This window comes from Bufo gargarizans, chromosome 1 (assembly GCF_014858855.1).
Source record: "Bufo gargarizans isolate SCDJY-AF-19 chromosome 1, ASM1485885v1, whole genome shotgun sequence".
Taxonomy (NCBI): Eukaryota; Metazoa; Chordata; class Amphibia; order Anura; family Bufonidae; genus Bufo; species Bufo gargarizans.
In genome coordinates, this window is record NC_058080.1 from 540,213,136 (window position 1) to 540,236,811 (window position 23,676).

Sequence of the window (23,676 nt, forward strand, 5' to 3'; positions counted from 1 at the left end):
AGGCAGCTCTGTAAAGTAGCGCCAAGCACCACTACACTACACCTTATTAACCCCTTATTAACCCCTGATCACCCCATAATAGACTCCCTGATCACCCCCCTGTCATTGATCACCCCCCTGTAAGGCTCCATTCAGACGTTTGTATGTGTTTTGCGGATCCGTGGATCTGCAAAACACATACGGACGTCTGAATGGAGCCTTACAGGGGGGTGATCAATGACAGGGGGGTGATCACCCTATATAGATCACCCCGTCTGTCATTGATCACCCCCCTGTAAGGCTCCATTCAGACGTCCGTATGTGTTTTGCGGATCCGCGGATTCGCAAAAAACATACGGACGTCTGAATGGAGCCTTACAGGGGAGTGATCACCCCATATAGACTCCCTGATCGCCCCCTGTCATTGATCACCCCCCTGTAAGGCTCCATTCAGAAGTCCGTATGTGTTTTGCGGATCCGCAAAACACGTACGGACGTCTGAATGGAGCCTTACAGGGGGGTGATCAATGTCATGGGGGTGATCACTCCATATAGACTCCCTGATCACCCGCCTGTCATTGATCACCCCCCTGTAAGGCTCCATTCAGACATCTGTATGTGTTTTGCGGATCTGCAAAACACGGACACCGCGGATCTGCAAAACACGGACACCGGCAATGTGCTTTCCGCATTTTGCGGATCCGCACATTGCCAGAACTATATAGAAAATGCCTTTTCTTGTCCGCATTTGCGGACAAGAATAGGACATGTTCTATAGGCTCTACAAAAAACGCAGTGTTCGCCCGATCAGGCTTGATCTTGTGCGCACACTTGCGTTCAGTCCGCCTCACCGCAGTGACAGAATTTTTTTTCTCCGATCACTGCAAAAACACCGTAAAATCGCTGCGGCGCTATAAAAAGATCACTTTTGAGGGGCATGGCGAGTTTATAGAAGATTTATTTATTTTTTGGCACAAGTTAGCGGAAATATTTTTTTCTTTTTTTTTTTCTTACAAAGTCTCATATTCCACTAACTTGTGACAAAAAATAAAATCTCACATGAACTCACCATACACCTCACGGAATCCAAATGCGTAAAAATTTAGGGCCCCTAAAATGCCAGGGCAGTATAAATACCCCACAAATGACCCCATTTCGGAAAGAAGACACCCCAAGGTATTCGCTGAGTGGCATAGTGAGTCCATGAAAGATAGAATTGTTTGTCACAAGTTAGCGGAAAGGGAGACTGTGAGAAAAAACAAAAAAATAAAAAATTTCCGCTAACTTGTGCCAAAAAAAAATAAAATACTATGAACTTGCCATGCCCCTCACGGAATACCTTGGGGTGTCTTCTTTGCAAAATGGGGTCACATGTGGGGTATTTATACTGCCCTGGCATTTTAGGGGCCCTAAAGCGTGAGAAGAAGTCTGGAATCCAAATGTCTAAAAATGCCCTCCTAAAAGAAAATTGGGCCCCTTTGTGCATCTTGGCTGCAAAAAAGTGTCACACATGTGGTATCGCCGTACTCAGGAGAAGTTGGGCAATGTGTTTTGGGGTGTCTTATTACATATAATCATGCTGGGTGAGAGAAATATCTCTCTATAATGACAACTTTGTATAAAAAAATGGGAAAAGTTGACTTTTAGAGAGATAGTTCTCTCACCCAGCATGGGTATATGTAAAAATACGCCCTAAAACACATTGCCCTACTTCTTCTGAGTACGGCGATACCACATGTGTGACACTTTTTTGCAGCCAAGATGCGCAAAGGGGCCCAATTTCCAATGAGTACTTTCAGGATTTCACAGGGCATTTTTACGAATTTGGATTCCAAACTACTTCTCACGGTTTAGGGCCCCTAAAATGCCAGGGCAGTATAAATACCCCACATGTGACCCCATTTTGGAAAGAAGACACCCCAAGGTATTCCATGAGGGCTATGGTTAGTTCATGTAAAATTTTATTTTTTGTTACAAGTGAGTAGAATATGAGACTTTGTAAGAAAAAAAAAAAAAAATTATAATAATAATTTTCCGCTAACTTGTGACAAAGAATAAAAACTTCCATGAACTCACTATGCCCATCAGCAAATTCCTTAGGGTGTCTACTTTCCGAAATGGGGTCATTTGTGGGGTGTTTCTACTGTCTGGGCATTGTAGAACCTCAGGAAACATGACAGGTGCTCAGAAAGTCAGAGCTGCTTCAAAATGCGGAAATTCACATTTTTGTACCATAGTTTGTAAATGCTATAACTTTTACCCAAACCAATAAATATACACTTATTGCATTTTTTTTTATCAAAGACATGTAGAACGATAAATTTTGAGAAAAATTTATATAGAAATGTAGTTTTAATTCAAAAATTTTACAACCAAAAGTGAAAAATTTAGTTTTGTTGCAAAAATTTCGGTAAATTTCGATTTAATATAAAAAAAAGTTAAAATGTCAGCAGCAATGAAATACCACCAAATGAAAGCTCTATTAGTGAGAAGAAAAGGAGGTAAAATTCATTTGGGTGGTAAGTTGCATGACCGAGCGATAAACGGTGAAAGTAGTGTAGTGCAGAAGTGTAAAAAGTGGCCTGGTCATTAAGGGGGTTTCAGCTAGCGGGGTTGAAGTGGTTAAATTGGCCTGGGAAAATGTACTAACATGTACAGCTGAAAACAGGTGTAAATGTTTGTGAAAAACTGCTCCTTATACAAGGACTGCCAAAGGTGCTCCTAATTTACCCGAATTCTATGGCAGTGCAGGGGGGAAACATAGACCGGCGTAAAAAGACTTTGCGAATGACCCACATTGGGAGGATGCTCACACGTGGCAGATACGCTGTGGATTTTCTGTCACTGAGGTGAAATAAAATTGCACTACTGTGGCTGAAATGTCATGTATATCATGTGCATGAATGTATACTGTAAGTGGTGACAACACAGGTAGCCATGGGAGTCATATTGGTGGTGCTGCACTTATAATGGCGGTAAACTGTTCTATTTATCAAAGGGGTTATCCCATGATTCATGTTGTGTTGTAAGGGTATTTTCCATACTTAACCCATTCACGCATTGTCACGTACATGAGGGAATGTGGCTTCTTGCCGCCTCCTCACATGCATGTATGTGATGTGATTGGGCGGGTGCAGGAGCTGCACCTGCCCGGCTGTTACTGATAGCTGGGCCCCTGCTGCATCCGCCGGCATCACCGCATACAGTGGTTAACCCTTTCACATGCCGCAGTCAGCACTGACCACAGCACGAGCTGAGTTTGCAGAGGGAGAAGGCTCCCTCTGACTCTATCGCCCCCCCCCCCCCGTGCTGCGCTGACAGGGGGGCGATGGTTTCCATGGCACCTCCGATGCCTTACACAGGCATCAGAGCCTGCCAGCTACGGAAGCCCAGGAGATCCAGCCTGCAGGCTGGGTCTCCTAGGCAACTGTCAGCGTCTTACTGTGTAAGAACCTGACAGTTCAATTCAGTACAATACAGAATGTATTGTACTAAATTGAAATAAGGATCAAACCCTGAAAAGCTGAAGTCCAACAGTGGCACAAAGATAAAAAGGGAAAAAGTGTTTTTTTATAATAAAAAAATTAACGTTTCAAGTAAGAAAATATAAAAAAATAAAAGCCCCCTCACCATAAAATAGTGTTTAAAAAAAACAAAAAACAAAACAGACATATTAGGTATCACTGTGTCTGTAATGACATAATCTATAAAAATGTCACATAATATACCACCTCAGGTGAACGCTGTAAAAAAAAAAAAAAATACGGAGTAAAAAGTGCCATTTTTTTGTCACCTTACATCACAAAAAGTGTAACACAAACCGATCAAAAAGACATACAGTATGTACCTCAACCAATCAAACTGTAATTTCTTCCTGCAAAAATTGAGTCCCTACATAAGACCCCAAAAGAAAAAAATAATGTCTTTCAGAAAATGGAGACACTAAAACATGATTTATTTTTTTCTTCAAAAATGCTTTTATAGTGTAAAACTAAAATAAATTTTAAAGTAGACATACTAGGTATTGCCATGATCTAACCCTCAGATGAACACCGTAAAAAAATAAAAATAAAAACTGTGCCAAAAATGCCTTTTAAATTTTAAAAAAGTAGACATATTAGATATCTCCACATCCATAATGACCTGCACTATAAAAATATTACATGACTTACCCCCTAAGGTGAAAAGCCTTAAAAAAAGTGCAAAAAATTCAATTTTTTTGTCACCTTTCATCACAAAAAGTATAATACCAAGTGATCAAAAATTCATATGCAACCCAAAATAGTACCAATCAAACCATCATCTCTTCCTGCAAAAAATCACCCCCTATATGAGACAATCGTCCAAAAAATAAAAAATATATGGCTTTCAGAAAATGCTTTTGTGTAAAACTGAAATACATTAAAAAAGTTGACATATTAGGTATTGCCGTGTCCGTAACAACCTGCTCTATAAAAATATCACATTATCTTACCCTAAGGCAAATTCCATAAAAAAATAAAATCTCTCTGCCAAAACAACAATTTTTTTTTTTTGGTCACTTTGCCACATAAAGTGTAATATTAATTGATTAAAAAAATTCTATGTATCCAAAACATTGTACCTATAAAAACGTAAACCTTTTCCGCAAAAAAAGAGCACCTACTCAAGACGATCGGCAGAAAAATAAAAATATAGCTTTCAGAAAATGGTGACAAAAAAAATTGATTATTTTTTTCCCCACAAATGCTTTTATTGTATAAAACTGAAATAAAAATAAAAAACAAACAAATTCAGTATTGCTACGTCCATAATGACCTGCTCGATAAAAATATCACATGATATACCCCCGCAGGTGAATGCTGCTAAATAAAATAAATAAAAACTGTGCCAAAAAAGCTATTTTTTTGGTCACCTTGACCCAAAAAAGTGTCATATTGAATGATCAAAGAATTATATGTACCCAAAAATGGTACCAATAAAAATGTAAAAAAAAGCCCCTGCACAAGATGATCGGCAGAAAGAAAAAAAAAAGAAATTTAGCTTTCAGAAAATGAAGGCACAAAAACATTATTTTTGTTTTCAAAAATGCTTTATGTAAAACTGAAACAACAAAAATACACATTTGGTATTGTCGTGTCCATATAAACCTGCTCTATAAAAACACATGATCTATCCTGTCAGGAGAACTCCGTAAAAAACAAAAACTGTGCCACAACAGCCATTTTTTGGTTACCATGCCTCACAAAAAACGTAATATCTAGCAATAAAAAAATCATATGTACCCCAAAATAGTACCAATAAAACTGTCAGCTCATCCTATAGTTTACAAAATGGGAGTTTCTACTCTAGGGGTGCATCAGGGGGTCTTCAAATGTGACATGGCAACTTAAAATTATTCCAGTGATAACTGCCCTCCAAAATCCATATGGCGCTCCTTTCCCTCTGCACCCTGCCGTTTGCCCATACAGCAGTTTACGACCACATATGGGGTGATTCTGTAAACTGCAGAATCGGGGTTTTCTTTGGCTGTTAACCCTTGCTGTATTACAGGGATTAAAATGGAAAATCTGCAAAAAAACTTCAATTTTGCTTTCATTCTTGTGGAACACCTAAAGGGTTAGCAAAGTTTGTAAAAGTTTTTAATAATTAGAAAGGGTGTAGTTTCTAAAATGGGGTCATTTATGGGTGGTTTCTACTATGTAAGTCTCACAAAGTGACTTCATAACTGAACTGGTCCTTAAAGAGTGGGTTTTGGAAATTTTCTTAAACTTTAAGAATTGCTTTTAAAATTCTAAGCCTTTTAACTTCCTGAAAAATAAAATGACATTTTCAAAAATGATGCCAACATGAAGTAGACATCTCCGAAATGTACAGTAACAACTATTTTATGAGGTATCACAATCTGTTTTAAAAGCAGAGACATTCAAATTTCAAAAATTTTGAATTTTTCAACATTTTCTGTAAATTTTAGATTTTTTTTTATAAATATAGGTAAAATATATTGATTAAAATTTACCACTAACATGAAGTACAATGTGTCACGAGAAAACAATCTTAGAATCGCTAAGTAAAAGCGTTCCAGAGATATTACCACACAGAGTGACACATGTCAGATTTGCAAAATGTGGCTTGGTCCTTATGTGGAAAACTTGCTTGGTCTTGAAGGGGTTAATTAAGTCCTGATTGGTTCTGTCCCCTTTAATACTACCTTCTATATTCTGTGCAATGATATTCCTTGTAATGTAGTGATCTAGGGATAGTTCTATAACATACCCAACCTCCCATTGTGCTGAGAAGGCCTCATTCCTGAGTGCTGATCTCAGAGACATGCGTGCTGCACACTGGAAATCTTTGAGAGGAGGGGCCAATAGGGTAAAAACTTTGCTGAACACAGACAGTTAAATGGCACTCCATTGAGGAACATCATCCAGGTAGGATGAATTGATCTTGATTTGAAACACTATCGCCATCTCGTGTATCACTATACCTCACATGGCTCCAAAGAGCTCCCCATTCATTGCCTCCGTTTCGTCAGACGGACACCAAAACGCTGCAAGCAGCGTTTTGTTGTCTGCCTCGAAAGCGAAATGGAGACGGAACGGAGGAAAACTGATGCATTCTGAGCGGATCCTTTTCCATTCAGAATGCATTAGAATGCAAACTGATCTGTTTTGGACCGCTTGTGAGAGCCCTGAACGGATCTCACAAACGGAAAGCCAAAACGCCAGTGTGAAAGTAGCCTTACGACCTTCAGACTTTTATTGTTAGATCCTATCAAACACCTGCAGTGTTGACTCCTGCATTGAAGTCAAGTTCACGTTCTGGCTCAGTGGCTCAGCAGCTTTCTGGGGTCACTGTTCCCCCTTATGCAGTAATTATAAAAATGTGCACAAGACTTGCCTGTCAGGAGGTATTTGTAGATGTTTTTGTAGAAACTCGCAAATTATCCGTGAGTAGTGTTCATTTCGCAGACCATCAGCCATTCCAATTCTTTGCAGACTGCACAGGCCACAGGGGTCTTTTGTTCCACCAAAAATCACTTTTTGATCAGGGTGAATAATCACTGCAATGTACTATAATAGAAGACACAAAAGATATACAGTAAGAGCCCAGTTACACTGGTACGTTTTCTCCTGGAAATGAGCATCAACTAAGAATATTGATTGTTTAGCTATATTTACATAGAGCAATGATTGGTACTGTATGCGACCAATTATAGTTAGTGTAATTGTTAGGGAACATACAAATGTATCAATTTTATGGCCATATAAAAGAATAAATCAACAATTGATATGAGCGAATCGAAGCTGACGAAGTGGAATTCGATCCGAATTTCAGAAATTATTCGATTCACACCGAATCTGCACCGAAACAGATCGCATTTTTTCCTAAAGTGGTTGCTGCACGTTAGGACATGGAGCAAGGAACTCTGGGAATGAGGGACCACCCACAATGCCATGTATGCAACCAATCAGCAGCCAACCCTGTGATGTCACAGCCCTATAAATACCATCAGCCATCTTGGATTCAGCCATTTTCCAGTGTACTTAGTGCAGGGAGAGACGTCAGCAGGCATTATGGACAGTGCTAGGAAAGACTTGAAAACGTATATTTTGCTCAATAGAAGTTCAGGGAAAGATCATTGAAAGTGTAGCGAAAGGATAGGGAGGAATTATTCCACAGTATTGAAGCAGAACATGGTTCAGTAGGGGAGGAGACATTCAAATGGTAGAGTCCGAATTTGGTGTAAACAGAATGAGAACATGTATCCATCATGCCTTGTTACCACTGTGCAGGCTGCTGGTGGTGGTGTAATAGTGTGGGGGATGTTTTCTGGGCACACTTTAGGCCCCTTGGTGCCAATTGGCCATCGTTTAAATGCCACGGGCTACCTGAGTATGGTTTCTGACCATGTCCATCCCTTCATGACCATCATGTACCCATCCTCTGATGGCTACTTCCAGCAGGATAATGCACCATGTCACAAAGCTCGAATCATTTCAAATTGGTTTCTTGAACATGACAATGAGTTCACTGTACTAAAATGGCCCCCACAGTCACCAGATCTCAACCCAATAGAGCATCTTTGGGATGTGGTGGAACGGGAGCTTCGTGCCCTGGATGTGCATCCCTCAAATCTCCATCAACTGCTAGATACTATCCTATCAATGTGGGCCAACATTTCTAAAGAATGCTATCAGCACCGTATTAGTATGGTGTTCCTAATAATTCTTTAGGTGAGTGTATGTTCTAAAGCTTTTTTTGTTGTTTATTAGTGACGGGAAAAAAGGGGCTTATTAGCCATTGTGTGTTGAAGTAAGAGAATTACAGCCCTTTTTGGCGTGTATTAGTGGCAAACAAACCTTTATTTGCCGTTCATGGCCACAGTTATATGTTCTAAAGCCTTTTTTGGCATGTAGTAGTAGGGGACAAAAAAGTTTTTTTAGCCGTTGTGTGGTAAAGTGAGAAAATTAAAGCCCTTTTTGTCGTGTATTAGTGGCAAAAAAATATTATTTGCAGTTCAGCGGTGAAGTTCCATTGTACTACAGCCATTTACGGGGCGTATTAATAGGATAGATACGTTCTGCAGTGAATTGTGATTGTTATATATATATTTTTTTTTTGGGGTGTATTAAGGAGGAACTGCTCCATGTTCTTCATCAAGAAATCAAATCCTGGCTTTCTCAGCGGCAACTCAAAATTGGAACCATGGTGACAGACAATGGGAAGAACATGGTGTCGGAGCTGCATCAAGGAGGGATGAGCCATGTGCCCTGCATGGCGCACGTGTTCAATCAGGTTGTAAAGCGGTTCTGGAAGTCTTCCACCCATCTGCAAGACATCCTAAAAATGGCCATGAACTTTGCATACACTTCAGCCACTTGTACACCGCCAAGCACACCCTCCTTGAGCTACAGTGGCAGAACTGCGTTGCCAGTCGCCAGGACTACGGGATGAACAACGTCATTCCACTGATTCATATCCTGGAGAAGATGCTGGTAAATCTGGCTGGTCACGGGACAGGAGACGTGGCGCCTATATCTCACGGCCACATGAGCCCTGTAGGGGCTGAACTGGGGGAGGAGGACATTGAAGCACAAGCAATCTGTAGCAAAATGGGTGGTTTTTCTATACAGGTGACAGGAGAGGAGGAGCAGGAGCAGCCAGAGGAGCAAGAGGGAGATGAGGAAGAGGAGGCAGATGACCCAGGCACACTGTGGCAGTATGCAGTGGAGATGGAGGCAGGGATTCCCTCTGAGTCACTTGCGCAAATGGCCCAATGCATGCTCGCTTGCGTAGTGACAGCCGAATTGTCACCATTTGCCAGAGGGATGACTACTGGCTCTCCCACCATGTTAGTCCCTCGCTATGGGTCCAAAATGGGGGCTTTTTTTTTTACACCCACTGAGAGGGAGGACAAACTGAACTACTATAGACATCCTATGTAGTCAGTTGGCCACTGCCTATCTGCGCCATCGTCCATCCTCTTGTAGGTCTGACCGGGGGGGGGGGGGGCCCTCTGCGCTCATGTTCCACTGCCATGGTTGCTGAGGAGGGGTGGGATGGCAGGAGCACTACCAGCTCCATCAGCAGCAGCCTGTCTGCAGTCGCTGATGAGCAGCTTTCTTCACCCGCATAGTGAAGAAACTACTCACCAGCAGCTAGACAGAGCAGAACCTGAACCAGCAGATGGTGGCATACTTGGAGTGCACCCTGCCACCCATCATCGAAGAGATCCGCTGGACTACTGGGCAGCCAAACTGGATTTGTGGCTGCAACTGGCCGAGTTTGCCCTGGAAAAGCTGTCCTTCACGGCAAGTAGTGTGGCATCAGAGCAGGTGTTTAGTGTGGCGGGGGCCATAGTTACCCCAAATAGAACTCTCCTGTCCACCTAAAATGTGGAGAGACTGACCTTTTGTCAAGATGAATCGGTTGTGGATAAGCCAGGATTTCCACCCACCTCTGCCTGATGCATCAGATTAGATCAGGCATGGCCAACCTGCGTCTCTTCAGCTGTTGCAAAACTACAACTCTCAGCATGCCCAGACAGCCTACAGCAGGGCATGGTGGGTATTGTCGTTTTACAACAGCTGGAGAGCTGCAGGTTGGCCAGCCCTAGATTAGATCATCCATGCTGCCTCACCCAAACCAAGAGACCGGTTTCTTCTGGCTACCTGCCTCAGCTACTATTCTGATGCTGCCACCTGCCTGATGTCGCACATCTGACGCCAAGGTCTCCTTCTTACACCGACCATCGTCAGCGGGTACTGTTATTGCCATCCACCTCCCCACTCTGTCACCGGTTGACTCTGGTCTCCTCATGCTACCTTCACACTGTCACCTTGCCACTCTGTGGCTTCCTCATGCTGCTGCTACCTTAACACTGTCACTGGGCCACTCTGTGGCCTCCTCATGCTGCTGCCACCTCCACTTTGTCACCTTGCCACTCTGTGGCCTCCTCATGCTGCTGCTGCCACCTCGCCACTATGTCGCTGGGCCACTGTGTGGTCTCCATGCTGATTCCACCTCACCACTATGTCATTGGGCCACTAGGTTCCATTACATGGTCTGATATGGGTGTGGCTTACGCTCTTGCTTTGTTCACATTGCATTAGTTGTCCTGCTATGCGGACAACTAATGCAATTCCTGACTGGAATATATTGGCTAAAGTCTCAGCTTTTAATATCTGCTTGTATGACCAGCTAGTATAGTCAGTGGCATATCCGTTTGGTGCACTTTCTTCAGTGATTTATATAATTGTATTGTCATCCGCACAATTTTCTGGTCTGTGTAGGATGCTTTTGTGGTGCATGTGGACCGCGATGGCGTCCTCCTTTGTACGCATAATTGCTCGGGATGGTCGTTTGCTGCGGTCCACATGCAGTGGGACTGCTCCCCTAATGAGAAACACGCTATAGTGTTTGGGGTTTGAGCAGCTCCCCCATACTTGCCACGGTATTTTTGTGGTTCACATGCGGTGGGACTGCTCGCCCAAAGAGAAACACGCTACAGTGTTTGGAGCTTGGGCAGTTCCCCCATGTTGGCCACTATATGTCTGTGATTTTGTTTTATAAGTATTGAATGTGCCTTCATCTGGCAATTGAACATTCTTTTGCACCTGGAAACCTCCATTACATGGTCTGATATGGGTGTGGCTTACAGTCTTGCTTTGTTCACATTGCATTAGTTGTCCTGCTATGCGGTTGTGTGGAAGCTTGGCTGTGAGCTGGATTTCATCACCTTCAGACCGTGTTCACACCATAGTTAGCGCAGTGGTAGGACCCCTTGCCATGCTGAGGACCGTGACGTGGTGCATGATGGGCTCTGATATCTTCCTGACTGGAATATATTGGCTAAAGTCTCAGCTTTTAATATCTGCTTGTATGACCAGCTAGTATAGTCAGTGGCATATCAGTTTGGTGCACTTTCTTCAGTGATTTATATTTTTGTTCCTCCCTGAAGAAGCACTCCTTTGAATGATAATTGGAAGTTTATTACTTTATGGTCACTTTTTCCCAGGTGTCCCCCAAACTGCACATCTGTTCTGTCAGGTCTATTGGTTAATACTAAGTCTAGTATGGCCGTCCCTCTAGTCGGATCCTGAACACCCAAGTTTCAGTTTCTCAGTCTATATCTGGGTAGTTAAAATCCCCCATAATAACCAACTCATTATGATTTGCTGCCTCGTCTATCTCGTTTAGTAGCAGATTTTCTGTGGACTCTGGTATATTAGGTGGTTTATAATAAAACTTCTATTAGTAATTTATTATTGTTTTTGCCTCTACCCACAGTGACTCCACATGTTCATGTCCCTCACTTATATGTTACCGGAGTGTGGGCTTTAGTCAGGACTTTACATAAAGGCAGACCCCTTCCCCTCTTCGGTTTTGGTGATCCTCTCTAAACAGTCTGTGTGACGGACTGAACCATCACTGGGGCTGCTGGAGAAGCCTGAGGGCCAGCCTCCTTCCTACAGACTATGGACCGAGAACTATGGAGATCCCCAAGACCTTTTGGGGTTACAAGGAACTATGAACCCTGATTTATGTGTGTAATTTATATGCCACATATTTCCTATTGCCCATTAAAAAGGCATGGTGTGGATTCAGCAACACAAAAAGGGTTATCTCTGCACTGAGACTCCCACTGATTGTGTTAGTGATGAGATTAAGATAGTTGATTATAATAGCAGCCGACTCCTAGATGAGTAGATCACCCTATGATACACTCAGGAGATAATCCCATCACATGTGTCTCCTCTATCCCTATTCATTCATTATGGAGGGGGTGAAGATGTCTGTTTGCATGTTGTTCATGGTTGATTGCGTTATGTTTTTAGACTTCTTGAACTGTATATATACTAAGTTGATCTTCAATAAAGTGAGTTTCTGTTTTACCCTTCATCATGTTGAGGCTGGTGTTTTGGTAACTGATCGACACTGGGGATTGCTATACGCTGAAGATTTGCTATACTCCCCTGGCTATAACTACTAGCTCTTGTAAGAGCTGTTCCTGCTCTCTGGATTTAGGAGAGGTTCACCCACTGGAAGCGGAAGCACGGTCTTGGGTCCAGCGTGGGTGGAGGACGGTGAGACCCCAACCAAGCTGCAGCGGTTCGTGGGGTCTGTGGTGGTATCGGTGTCGAGTGGAGTGCTTGGAGTCCTCGGGACGCACTAGGAGCATCCATCAACGGAGGTACCCGGTCGGGGTGCCAGGAGATTCGTTACAGAATGTAACCCTGTACATTAACCGCCCAGTCATAGCTATCATCCAGCCATGTCTCAGTTATTCCCACTATGTCATAGTCTTCCTCACACATCACTAATTCCAGTTCCCCAGTTTATTATTCAGGCTTATGGCATTAGTATACATGCATTTAAGAGGTTTATGTATATTTTGTACCCTACACTTTTCCTTCTGAGCTGTTCTAGTCCCTCCTTCCATTTCTCCCCCAGTCCAATTACCTTGCCCCCGGTCTCTATCTTCACTAACTTCCCATCCTGTAACGTAATTACCCTCCCCCCACTCCCTAGTTTAAACACTCCTCCAACCTTTTAGCCTTCAGCTGCCCCTTCCCCGTTGAGGTGCAGCCCATCCCTACGATAGAGCCTGTAGCCAACAGAGAAGTCGGCCCAGTTCTCCAGGAACCCAAACCCCTACTTCCTACACCTGCTTACTGGAGCTGACATTCCCCTGACTGGCAGAGGAAGTGTCCGGCTGCAGCAGTGCTCTCCTTGAACTGACATTCCCCTCATCTGCCAACCATGCAAACTTTTTGGGGTGTGTTTGATTAGGGCTAGCCTCCCTGGCACTCTTCCCTCTACCCTGCTTTCTAACTGTTACCCAGCTAGCTACCTCACTTTCCTGAGCCTCCTAGCTACCACCCTCCCCCACATCTACCCCATAGAATGCTTGCTCAGTGAGCAGCAAACTCTTTTCCCCTCCCCCATGACAGCACCCATGCGAGGAGGACCTCCCATCCGAGACAGGAAACCTGAGGATATAAAAATGTTCACACTCCCACCACACCTCAGTTCAGGTTTCCCGTCCTCCGGATGGGAGATCATGAGGATCCTTACCAAATTCACATCTCAGGGGCTGGGGAGATCCAGGTCTGTCCACCACAATGGACGCATCCCGGGCAGTGTAAGTCTCCTGGGGGAGCAACTGCCAAAGACTGCTTTCCTCCTGCGCCCTCCTGGCCTCTGGGGGGACCGTTGTGGCCATGTTCCACCGGTCCCTGGTCCTGGGCGGTGGTCCGGCGTGCAGTAGTTGCCGAGACACTATTCAGAGGCAGCATGGCCCTTCTCCAAGATGGCGGCCGGAGCTGCCGGTGGCCACTGTGCATGCGCGGACCACGCAACTTCCAGCACGTCACTTCCGGTGACGTCACAAACCCAGAAGTATCGGGATTAGGCGCGGTTTAAAAAAATCAGACAGGAGGAGGCTGAGGCGCGTTACAAATGCGGCAGCAGGAGGGGACAGCCAGCCTACAAGCAAAGGATCCGAACAGAAGATGTCAGAACCTGTGGATTCGGGTCGCGCCAACCCCAGTCAACCCTCAAGGCCTTCTAGTCCGGTACTGGTCCTGAGGAGTGGGGGACAACCGCTGGGGGTAAGATCCATCCGTATTTCCCCTAATTTATTGGCGGTTTGTGTTATTGTTTACTGCAGATTCCCAAGGTTCCTAAAAAGGCGTCAGGAAAGTCCAAGCACAAGGAGTGTGGGGGATGCAGGGTCCCGTTACCTTCCTCCTATGACCAAACCTCTTTGCCAGACATGCATTGGAAAATTGGTAATGGAGGAATCGCAGAGCCTGTCCAAATCTATTAAGGCTTTGGTCAAATCTGAGGTCAGATCTTCATTAAAGGAGTTAAGGCATTCGCATCGCAAATCCCCCGTTAAACAATCCGTAGTCAGATCTGTCCGACGTAGAATCAGTTATAGAATCAGGGGAGCTCTCCTCTGACATCTCTTCCTCTGATCAAGATGTGGCAGGAAAGTCCTTTTCCCCCTGGAAGACGTGGAACCCTTGTTGAAAGCTGTTAAATCCATGATGCAGCTAGATGACTTAAAAGAACCCAAATCCATGGCTGATCAAGCCTTTTAAGGTTTAGGACCCAGATGTCATAGAGAATTCCCTGTTCACAAGAATATCGAGGCTCTGATAAAAAAAAAAGAATGGAAGAACCCCGATAGGAAATTTCTCTTACCTAATTCGGTTAAACGTAAATATCCATTTGAAGATTCAATTACCCACATCTGGGATAAAGCCCCTTAAAGGGGTTGTCCAGGTTCAGAGCTGAACCTGGACATCCCTCCATTTTCACCCCGGCAGCCCCCCTGACATGAGCATCGGAGCAGTTCATGCTCCGATGCTCTCCTTTGCCCTGCGCTAAATCGCGCAGGGCAAAGGCATTTTTCTGAGTTCCGGTGACGTACCGGGGCTCTCTATGGGGCTGACAGGAACCCCGGTGACATCACCGGCACTGATGGGCGGGATTTGGCTCTGCCCTAGCCAGTAAAACGGCTAGGGCAGAGCTAAAGCCCGCCCCTCAGAGCCGGTGACGTCACCGAACACACTGCTGGGCGGAAGTTACCGCCCGGCAGTGTGTTATTGTAAACACAAGAGCCTGTGCCCTGCGCGATCTAGCGCAGGGCACGGGAGCGCATCGGAGCATGAGATGCTCCGATGCCAGGCTCAGGGGGGCTGCCGGGGTGAAAATAAGGGTATGTCCGGGTTCAGCTCTGAACCCGGACAACCCCTTTAAGTAGATGCTCCTCTGGCTAAAATAGCAAAAAGAGCGGATCTCCCCTTTGAGGATCTGGGGGGCCTGAATGACCCGCTAGACAAAAAAGCAGATGTGTACCTCAGGAGATCTTGGAAAGCCCGTCCACAAGCCTCAGACCCGCTATTGCAGCCTCATGAGTTTCTAGATCCCTAAAACTCTAGTTGGGCCAATTGGAATCCCATATTAGGGATAAAACGCCTAGGGAGGATTTACTAGCTTCCCTCCTGACTTTCCACAAAGCAGCGGACTTTCTGGCTGACGCCTCCACAGATGTTGTCCGATTTTCTGCTAGGGCAGCCACCCTTTCCAATGCTGCCAGGCGTACAATTTAGTTAAGACCCTGGAGGGGGGATCAAGGGTCTAAAGCCCGCCTTTGCTCTCTCCCTTGCGAAGGTCTTAGGCTGTTTGGGTCTTTGCTAGATGATATTCTAGAGAAGGCCTCAATAAAAAGAGGTTACCTACTCCACAAAAAGACCTTTTTTTTTTTTCGAGTGTGCCAATCAGGGTTTAAGAATCATAAAAGTAAACAGAGGTCCAGGGGAGAGAGAGAGAGAGATTTCCCAGAAAGTCGGGAGGTTTTATCTTCAAATCCAGTGATAATAAAGGAAAGGATAAGTTCCAATGACACCAGAAGCCAAGTAGGAGGAAGACTTGATTATTTTCTGCTGACCTGGACCACAATCTCAAAAAATTGTTGGATTCTGAATGTGATAAAAAGTAGGTTCCGGCTAGAATTCTAGTCCTTACCTGCAGATTTTTTTGTTCAGACCGTCTGTCCCCAAGACAGAGAAAGAAGAGGAGCCCTGGGAAAGGAAGTACTTACCCTCCTGGAGAAAGGAGTAATGGAAGTGGTACCCAGTGCAGAAAGAGGCAAGGGATTTTATTCCCCCTTGTTTCTTGTAAGGAAACCCAATGGCTCCTTCAGGTTAATCATGAATCTCAAGTCTCTGAACAAATCTCTGAGATACAAGAGATTCAGGATGAAGACATTAAAATCCATGGTGAATCTCCTTTCCCAGGGGTGTTGGATGGCGACCTTGGACTTGGAGGACGCTTATTACCACGTCCCTATACAGGCGAACTCCCGGAGATTTCTACGTACAGCAGTTTGGGAAAAAGGAGAATGGTGGCATCTCCAATACAAGGCTCTCCCCTTTGGAGTTTCTCAAGCCCCAAGGGTCTTTACCAAGATCGTGGCAGAGGTCGCTGCATTTCTAAGAATGAACAACATCTCTCTAGTACCATATTTGGACGACTTTCTGATTCCATTCAGAAGAACAACTCAGGAAAGACATTTTATTTGTATGGAACACTCTACAGAGTCTGAGGTGGAAAATAAACTGGAAAAAGTCATGTCTAACCTCCTCTTAGAGCTGTGTATTTTTGGGAATACCGTTAAACTCCAGACTTCAGAGAAGCTTCCTTCCTCCAGACAAAGTGGCCAAGACAATAGAGGTGATGAAGGATCTCTTCCTATCCTACCAATGTTCTTTCAGGGAGGCTATGGCAGTTCTAGGTTGAATTATGTCGGCCATTCCAGCAGTTCCCTATGCACAATTCTATTCTCGAGAGCTGCAGACAGACATTTTGTACAAATGGGACGGGTCTCAGGAATCACTAGATCAGAATTTCCATCTGTCCTCAAGAGCAAGAGCATCTCTGATATGGTGGATGTCCCCAGATTATCTGTCGATAGGGAACCAGTGGGTTTATCAGACACAGACCATTATAACGACAGACGCCAGTCCCTGGGGATGGGGCGTACATTCAGACAACAGATGTTGGCAGGGGAGATGGGATCTAACGACCAGAAGACAGTCTTCCAATTTCACACAAGAGTCCCGTCTCTCCTCCTCCTCTGTCAAGATTTTTTCAGGGTAGCGGAAGACAGAAGCCTCTTTCTTTCAGCAGTCCACCTGAAATGGAAAGACAATTCCATAGCAGACTTTCTCAGCCGGGTAGACTTAAGACAGGGGGAGTGGTGTCTGAACCACGAGTCCTTTTCTCAGATAGTCCAGGTATTTGAGGTCCCCTCGATAGACCTTTTCATGTCCCGTTCCAACAGGAAAACAGAAAGATTTTTTTTTATCTCTCAACCATCTAGACTACCCGACAGCGGTGGATGCTCTGGCTCAGGATTGGAGCCAGGAGGATGGCTATGCCTTCCCTCCCTTTTGTCTCATCCCGCAGGTGTTATACAAGGTAGCACGGGAAAGGGTATCCATAGTCCTAGTAGCTCCATATTGGCCCAAGAGGGCTTGGTTTTCAGCGCTCCTGAGGTTAGCTTCCCTCCCTTCCCTCTGCCACCAAGGAAGGATCTTCTCTTTCAGGGTCCCCTCTTCCATCCCGACCAGGATACTCTAAAGTTCACAGCATGGAGGTTGAGAGGAACATCTGGCTAGACAGGGGCCTGTCAGACAAAGTGGTGTCCACCCTACTTAAGAGCAGGAAAGAATCCACGGCCAATAAATACCTGAAAGTCTGTTTTTTTCCCCCCACCTTCCTGGGTTTCACTCCTGACCCCCTTAAGGAGCCTGAAATAACTAGGATTCTAGATTTTCTACAAGCAGGCTTACAAAAGAGGCTTAAGGCTTCCACCTTGAAAGTCCAGGTGGCAACACTGAGTTATTTTTTTGACTGCAGGTTAGCCGATCACCCCTGGGTGAAGAGATTTTTGAATGCTGCTTCCAGAGCTCATCCCTCGTTGCGGCCCCTTACTCCTCCGTGGTACCTTAATTCAGTCCTTACGGCCCTATCCCAGCATCCTTTTGAGCCATTACAGGATTTATCCTTGGAGACCCTTTCCTGTAAACTGGCCTTTCTAATAGCCATCACCTCGGCAAGAAGGGTCTCAGAGATCCAGGCTTTTTCTGCCTTCCAGCCATACACTTCTATTCTGGATGATAAAGTGATCATTAGACCGATTCCCTCCTTCCGTCCTAAAGTAGTTTCCAATTTTCATATGAATCAGGACGTAGTCCTTCCCTCCTTCTGTCCATATTCAGCCAACCAGTTGGAAAGGAAATTCCACTGTTTTGACGTCAGGAGGTGTTTAATCTTCTATCTGGAATCTACCGCTCCCTTGAGAGTGGACGAAAATCTCTTCATTCAATATCAGGGTAGCCTGCAAGGCTGCAGGGTTTACCGGGGAATCTTAGCCAAATGGGTTAAGAAAGCCATCCTCTTGTCCTTTGCTTCCCTCGGGCTTCCTCCTCCGGAGGGATTGGAGGCTTATTCCACCAAGTCAGTGGCCACCTCCTGGGCAAAGAGGGCTAACGCCTCCCTTAGTCAGATTTGTAGGGCTGCAACGTGAAGCACCCCACATACTTTTTTCAAGCATTATAGGCTTAATCTCAGTGAGGACGCGGCCTTCGGGAGGAAGGTTCTTCAGGCCGTTGTCCCTCTCTAAAATTTGATTTATATTTTATTCTTGCATTGGTGCCGTCATTGGGGAGGGGAAAACAATAATTGCTTACCGGTAATTGTTTTTCTCGATACCCATGACGGCACCCCCAAAATTTCCCTCCCTATTAAAAAACTAAAAAACTATTAGTTTTCTAGATACGGATATATATATATATATCTCTTGTCAAATCTCTTCTATTGCTTTGGTGGTGTTGGCACATTCCGGAGACCGGTAATCACAATCACTGAGGTGTGGTGGGGGTGTGAACATTTTTATATCCTCAGGTTTCCTGTCCCGGATGGGAGGTCCTCCTCGCATGGGTGCCGTCATGTGTATCGAGAAAAACAATTACCGGTAAGCAATTATTGTTTTCCAAATTATCAACGCTTCTCAGTGTTGATATCCGCCCGTTTAGATACTCAATGTGCGATTCCAAACGGGCAATTTTCTTACATTTTGAACAAAGATATACACCCTGAAACGGCTGTTCTAGGACTGCATACTTTAGACAAGATGTGCACTGGACTGCGCTGTCTATAATGGAACACACACTAAATGGGGATTACGCAAGAAAAGAGAAAAATACAATATAGTGCAGTGATAAGAATCTAACTTACTGTAGTCCCCTCCTAAAGTCCCTGAATCTCAAGTCACATAATCTAAAATCACACACTTAATACAAACACACACTTGAACTCAAACACGCGAACGCTTACAAACTCGTGTTATTTGCCTGCTCGTATAAATGCAGCTCTCAAACCAGCCTGCTTTTTTTCCCTCTGGATTCAAAGGACTGAGCTACCCTCAAAGCTGGCTATTTAACTTCTCCTAATTAGACAGCCTCATCCTAATTACTCACCTGGTCAACACCCTGGAGAAAGAAGAGAAATTAAATGTAATCACAGTATACTCTCAGCTGCTATGCAATAAACCTGGCAGCAAATCAAGTCACATTATACAAGTCAGGGATAGCAACTCAGCAATGCACACAAATAATTCAGCTCTCACAGATACTCCCTCATGCAATACAGGTCCTTCTCAAAAAATTAGCATATTGTGATAAAGTTCATTATTTTCTGTAATGTACTGATAAAGATTAGACTTTCATATATTTTAGATTCATTACACACCAACTGAAGTAGTTCAAGCCTTTTATTGTTTTAATATTGATGATTTTGGCATACAGCTCATGAAAACCCCAAATTCCTATCTCAAAAAATTAGCATATCATGAAAAGGTTCTCTAAACGAGCTATTAACCTAATCATCTGAATCAACTAATTAACTCTAAACACCTGCAAAAGATTCCTGAGGCTTTTAAAAACTCCCAGCCTGGTTCATTACTCAAAACCGCAATCATGGGTAAGACTGCCGACCTGACTGCTGTCCAGAAGGCCATCATTGACACCCTCAAGCAAGAAGGTAAGACACAGAAAGAAATTTCTGAACGAATAGGCTGTTCCCAGAGTGCTGTATTAAGGCACCTAAGTGGGAAGTCTGTGGGAAGGAAAAAGTGTGGCAGAAAACGCTGCACAACGAGAAGAGGTGACCGGACCCTGAGGAAGATTGTGGAGAAGGACCGATTCCAGACCTTGGGGGACCTGCGGAAGCAGTGGACTGAGTCTGGAGTAGAAACATCCAGAGCCACCGTGTACAGGCGTGTGCAGGAAATGGGCTACAGGTGCCGCATTCCCCAGGTCAAGCCACTTTTGAACCAGAAACAGAGGCAGAAGCGCCTGACCTGGGCTACAGAGAAGCAGCACTGAACTGTTGCTCAGTGGTCCAAAGTACAAGTAAATTTTGCATGTCATTCGGAAATCAAGGTGCCAGAGTCTGAAGGAAGACTGGGGAGAGGGAAATGCCAAAATGCCTGAAGTCCAGTGTCAAGTACCCACAGTCAGTGATGGTCTGGGGTGCCATGTCAGCTGCTGGTGTTGGTCCACTGTGTTTTATCAAGGGCAGGGTCAATGCAGCTAGCTATCAGGAGATTTTGGAGCACTTCATGCTTCCATCTGCTGAAAAGCTTTATGGAGATGAAGATTTCATTTTTCAGCACGACCTGGCACCTGCTCACAGTGCCAAAACCACTGGTAAATGGTTTACTGACCATGGTATTACTGTGCTCAATTGGCCTGCCAACTCTCCTGACCTGAACCCCATAGAGAATCTGTGGGATATTGGGAAGAGAAAGTTAAGAGACGCAAGACCCAACACTCTGGATGAGCTTAAGGCCGCTATCGAAGCATCCTGGGCCTCCATAACACCTCAGCAGTGCCACAGGCTGATTGCCTCCATGCCACGCCGCATTGAAGCAGTCATTTCTGCAAAAGGATTCCCGACCAAGTATTGAGTGCATAACTGAACATAATTATTTGAAAGGTGACTTTTTTTGTATTAAAAACACTTTTCTTTTATTGGTTAGATGAAATATGCTAATTTTTTGAGATAGGAAATTTGGGTTTTCATGAGCTGTATGCCAAAATCATCAATATTAAAACAATAAAAGGCTTGAACTACTTCAGTTGGTGTGTAATGAATCTAAAATATATGAAAGTCTAATGTTTATCAGTACATTACAGAAAATAATGAACTTTATCACAATATGCTAATTTTTTGAGAAGGACCTGTATAAAGTCACACACTTAATACAAACACACACTTGAACTCAAACGCGCGAACGCTCACAAACTCGCTTTATTTGCCTGCTTGTATAAATGCAGCTCTCAAACCAGCATTCTTTTTTTCCTCTGGATTCAAAGGGAGACTCACAATATTGTTTCAGTACCACAGCAGACTCCCTATGCAGGTTACTGCAAGGCATAGTGTTCTACACCACTATACAGGCTCTCTGCAGCCAAGAAATAGCTGTTTTTAAATCGCCGCAAATAAATTCGAATCCTTTCGGAAAATTTGGTGAACCGACCGAATCGAATTTTTGAAAAATTCACTCATCTCTAATCAACGCACATTTTCTCATTTGTTGGCTGACTGCTCGATTGTCCATAGCAACAATCATATTTCACCTACCATACACTGGGAAAATAGTTCCTCCCAATGCTTCCTGGAAAATAGCTCTAGGCATGTTGAGGAATATCCCTGAAGAGACTGGAAGAAAAGTTGGTCTCTCCATGGTCATTTTCACATTGGTTCCTGCAAACAGTTGCAGCCATCTGAGAAGATGGCAAAGAGCTTCCTCCTCTGCCTCTGAAAACAGAACACAAGCAGGCAGCTCCCAAGACTATCAGTCCTCTGGCTTTGCTTATGGCTTCCCTCATCCTTCCAGAAATGCTGGTGTTGTAAGTAGAAGGGTACTGCCAGCAGAAAGATTGTTCCTGCTGCAGGGACTAAAACAAATAGCCCAAAATTGTGTCCCGAGGCTGAGTCTAATGATGTAGCATCCCAGTGCCATGCACAGAAAATGTTTTGAGAGGGCATCCTTCCAGGAGGTTCCTAGGGCAATCAAGAGATTTAATAGCTCTTCCTGGAGTCTGGGTGGTCTCCTCTTTTTTGCCTGGATAGGTCATCAGTATCTGATCAGAGGGGGTCTGACACCTGGGGCCCCTGCGATCAGCTGTTTAAGGAGGCAGCGGGGCTCTTAGTAGAGCTGCAGCCTTCTCACTACTTTCCCTAGGCCAACTGACAACACATTCATCGGTCATGTGGCCTAGGCGCAGCTCAGCCCCATAGAAGTGAGCTGCAATACCAAGCACAGCTACTTTACAATTGCTTGGTAAGCAGTGAGAAGGCAGTATGTCATCTCTCAGCCTAGGGAAAGCAGCAAGAAGCTTGCAGCACTATGACAAGTGCTGCTGCCTTCTCAAATAACTGATTGGCTTGGATCCCAATATCATACACCCACCGATCACATACTGATGACCTATCCAGATTATAGGTCATCAGTATTAAAATTTTGTAAAACCCTTTTAAGCTCTAGATAGCTATTTTAAAGAAAACATGTTGCCACAACACACTGCAAACTGCAGGCAAGGGTAGCTGACCAGATTCCTATATAGCTTTGTGGAAAAATATTAATCAAAACCTGTAATTTATACATTTATTGGGCCATTTATCAAACTGGTGAAAAGCAGAACTGGCTTAGTTGACCATAGCAACCAATCAGATTCCACCTTTCATTTTACAAAGGACCTGTCAAAAAATGAAAGGTGGAATCTGATTGGTTGCTATGGGCTATTACAAGGTGCTTACTAATGTATTGTGATTGTCCATACACTGCTTGTTTCCAGGAGTTATGGCCACCACTTTGCCGTGGTTGCACACTATAGGAAAATGCATCAGGTGGTGGGACCATGCATAGGCAGCGGTGGCTGTAACCACTAGGAACAAGCAGTGTATAATGCGATTGAAAAATGAATCAAGCCAGCAAAGAAAGCAACGTGGACAATCACAATACATTAGTAAGTGCCTTGTATTAACTTTGTCTACATGATAAATACCCTTTAAGTATGGCAGTTAAAAAAAATAAAACTTGTATATATTACCTTCGCTGGTACATCTAATGTCTGTTCAAAAAGCTTCCACAAGTCAGTCATGATGGTCTGGGGCATTGCGCTGTGGCATATATTAGTGTACAGCGTGAATACAGGCATGATGAAGATATCCTCGAGAATGGATACAAGGCAACCGAGGGACTGTTCTCAGTCTGGGAAACAAACTGACAATGAAGCAATCTTGGGTTCAGCTCCTATGATATATCCTGTTCGCCACACCCAACTGTTGCTTATTTACTCACATGATTTTTCTCAAGTCTGTTTTCATGGAGGCAATTTAAAATGAAATTGTCAGCACATTGAAAATATCTTTGTGATTAGCAAGATTGCAGGTTGTGATAAGATTTCACTGTGTCTATCATCCCTGTACTGTGACTTCACTGTGTATATATTCCATGTACAGTCACTCCATAGTTTATTAAGCATGTACTGGGACATCACTAGATTTATTATCCCTATAGTGTAATATTGTTCTTGCACTATTCTTTCAGTGTATAATATCCAGGTG

The 23,676-nt window shown here is 44.2% G+C and overlaps 1 protein-coding gene across 1 annotated transcript in view; it reads right to left on the reverse strand.

The window, feature by feature from the left end:
- LOC122934300 (macrophage migration inhibitory factor-like) overlaps nucleotides 1-23,347 on the reverse strand; it is a 28,322-nt gene extending 4,975 nt beyond the window's left edge. Inside the window, exons 1-2 of the mRNA XM_044289673.1 lie at nucleotides 23,160-23,347; nucleotides 6,862-7,034 (exon numbers count right to left, since the gene is read on the reverse strand). Coding sequence (XP_044145608.1) covers nucleotides 6,862-7,034; nucleotides 23,160-23,267 — 281 coding nt within the window. The 5' untranslated portion in view covers nucleotides 23,268-23,347. The remainder of the gene's footprint in view (nucleotides 1-6,861; nucleotides 7,035-23,159) is intronic.
- Nucleotides 23,348-23,676: the final 329 nt, after the last annotated feature.